This window comes from Patiria miniata, unplaced genomic scaffold (assembly GCF_015706575.1).
Source record: "Patiria miniata isolate m_02_andy unplaced genomic scaffold, ASM1570657v1 HiC_scaffold_20, whole genome shotgun sequence".
Lineage (NCBI taxonomy): Eukaryota > Metazoa > Echinodermata > Asteroidea > Valvatida > Asterinidae > Patiria > Patiria miniata.
The window spans coordinates 6,867,314-6,869,471 of NW_024037059.1; the positions used below are offsets into that span (position 1 = coordinate 6,867,314).

At 44.3% G+C, this 2,158-nt stretch overlaps 1 protein-coding gene across 1 annotated transcript; it reads left to right on the forward strand.

The window, feature by feature from the left end:
- The first annotated feature begins 971 nt into the window (after positions 1-971).
- On the forward strand, positions 972-1,955 carry LOC119727284 (alpha-1A adrenergic receptor-like). The gene has a single exon (XM_038199138.1). The coding sequence runs from the start codon at positions 972-974 to the stop codon at positions 1,953-1,955; it is 984 nt and encodes a 327-aa protein (XP_038055066.1).
- The last annotated feature ends 203 nt before the right edge of the window (positions 1,956-2,158 follow it).

The window sequence follows — 2,158 nt, forward strand, 5'->3', positions numbered from 1 at the left end:
AAGGAAGGCTCAGTGTTGCCAATAGAGGGCGTATGAGGCAAGTGACAAACAGTCAACTTTAATACACAATCATTAACACTTTGCCACCCCCGAGAGGAAAATTTTATGGGATTTCAGAAGACAAAAGGAGCGACACTTGTGAGCTCCAAAGCTCTGCGATGAATCAGAGAAGAGAGAAAAGTTGTCTAAGATGTTGACAGTAGGGGCACTGTTGCGTAGACATATCATTGTTGGTTCACAAAAACAAACTCGTTAATTACCATGAACAGGAATTAAAAGGGGACAAAACATTCTGAAATTATGGCACCATGCCAGAAGCACCAATGTAAACGTCTTTGGTCATCAGAGCAACAGCCGTATACGTCATCATGACGCATGAGGTGTTTATGGCAGTTTAACCGGACTGAACTACCGTGGAATGATAAAGACCGAGACTCAGGAACAACAACACGCAGGGTTTTTTGTTGTTGCAGGATTCCCCACAGAACTGCTCTCTGTGCCAACATTCAAAGGCCCAGGAATCACCCAACGACTCCGCTTGCAGAGGAGTAATTTATTCGAAAGAGTTAGCAACAAAATCTCTATTTTTCGTGTTCATGAAAGGCGAGCAAACGATCAACTGTAAAGTGTATGTGCAAGCGAAACGAACCTGCAAAACAAAACTTAATGTGGATAAGGTTGGATACAATAATGATCGTTTGCGAATTGACTCCAGGGAAAACGCTCGAGTGAATCCTTTTTTAGCATAGAATTAAGAAGCTTACTTGAAAGGTTTCCACTTGGACTCGCTTTTAATGAGCTCAGGCTCTTCACAAAAAAATGTTATCAAATTATGACCTCATTAAGTTAATTTAAGTTTTTCCAAATGACGTAGCTTAATTCTCTCAACTGACGATGCAGATGTTAAAAGATTGAGGATAGTTGTTAATTCTGACATTTTCATCTACTAGCAAGCCACAACAAGCAGCAGAATGGACGCAGCGCTTTTGCTTCGAGTTTACCAAACACTGGTGGGAGTCGTTGGTGTATTTGGCAATGGCCTAGTTTGCCTTGTCATCTATCGTGTCTCCTCCATGCATACCACGACCAATGCTTTCATCTTCAACCAAGCAGCCATCGACTTGTTCGGATCTCTCGTCATGGCTGTACGGAACAACATGCCGGACCTTCTCGGTGTCAATATTCCTGGTGGTATAGCCGGTTTTCTTCTCTGCAGGGTTTACAATGCTTACGCAGTCCAGTTTTCCTTATTTACGGCTTCGACATATAACTTGATGACAGTCACTTTAGAGCGTTACATTGCCATTGTCTACCCCTACACTTATCCAAAGATATTCGGTAAACGCAAAGCAGTAGGAGCATTCCTCGCAGCTGGATGGGTTCTAGGATTCGTCGTTTCTTGCGGTGCTGCTGTTGTTATTAACTACCATCAGAATGGCTACTGCGCTCGTGCGTCTGGTGTGGGTGCGTTGGGCGTAGCAGTGGTCATGCTCAACTTTTTCATCCCTTCATTGGTCATGCTGGTGTCTTACATGCACATCACTATTGTCCTGAAGAGAAGTGCAGACAGAGTGGCTCCTGGTCTGGCTACACTGACAAGGCCTGCTGCTGACCAAGAGAACCAAGAAGGTACGGCACCAACTACCGGTACTGCAGCAGGCACCTCACAGCCAGAAACCCAGGGAGAGTCCCTCCTTCGGGCAAGGCGTAACACCTTCAAGACCCTCTTGCTCGTCTTTGTTGTTTTCGTCATCTGCTGGCTCCCCCATTCGACAATCTTCTTAGTCTTCGATCTTGGAGGAAGTGTTCAATTCAGTGGTATCCTGTTTTATTTTGGCGCTTTTACCCTTACGGTAAATGTTTGCGTGAATCCGTTCATCTACGCCGTCAAATACAAACAGTTCCGGGCCGGCTTCAGAAGAATGGTGGGTCTTCAAACTGTAGCTGGTGAATGATTAGGCTTTGAAAATTGGTGTCAATTATATCTGAATAAATGGAACAGCACTGACCATGCACATTGCACCAAATTTCAAACTGGTCTGTCACTGACTCAATTCGTGAAGTTGTATGCACGCATTAGCAGTTTTACAATTGTAACTGCTGTCGGCGCTATTGAGAAACCATTTTTCATTGTCTATATCACAGACCAACAAACCCA

Excerpts from the sequence above, each read along its gene's own strand:
- LOC119727284 (XM_038199138.1), top strand. The coding sequence starts at position 972 with ATGGACGCAGCGCTTTTGCTTCGAGTTTACCAAACACTGGTGGGAGTC.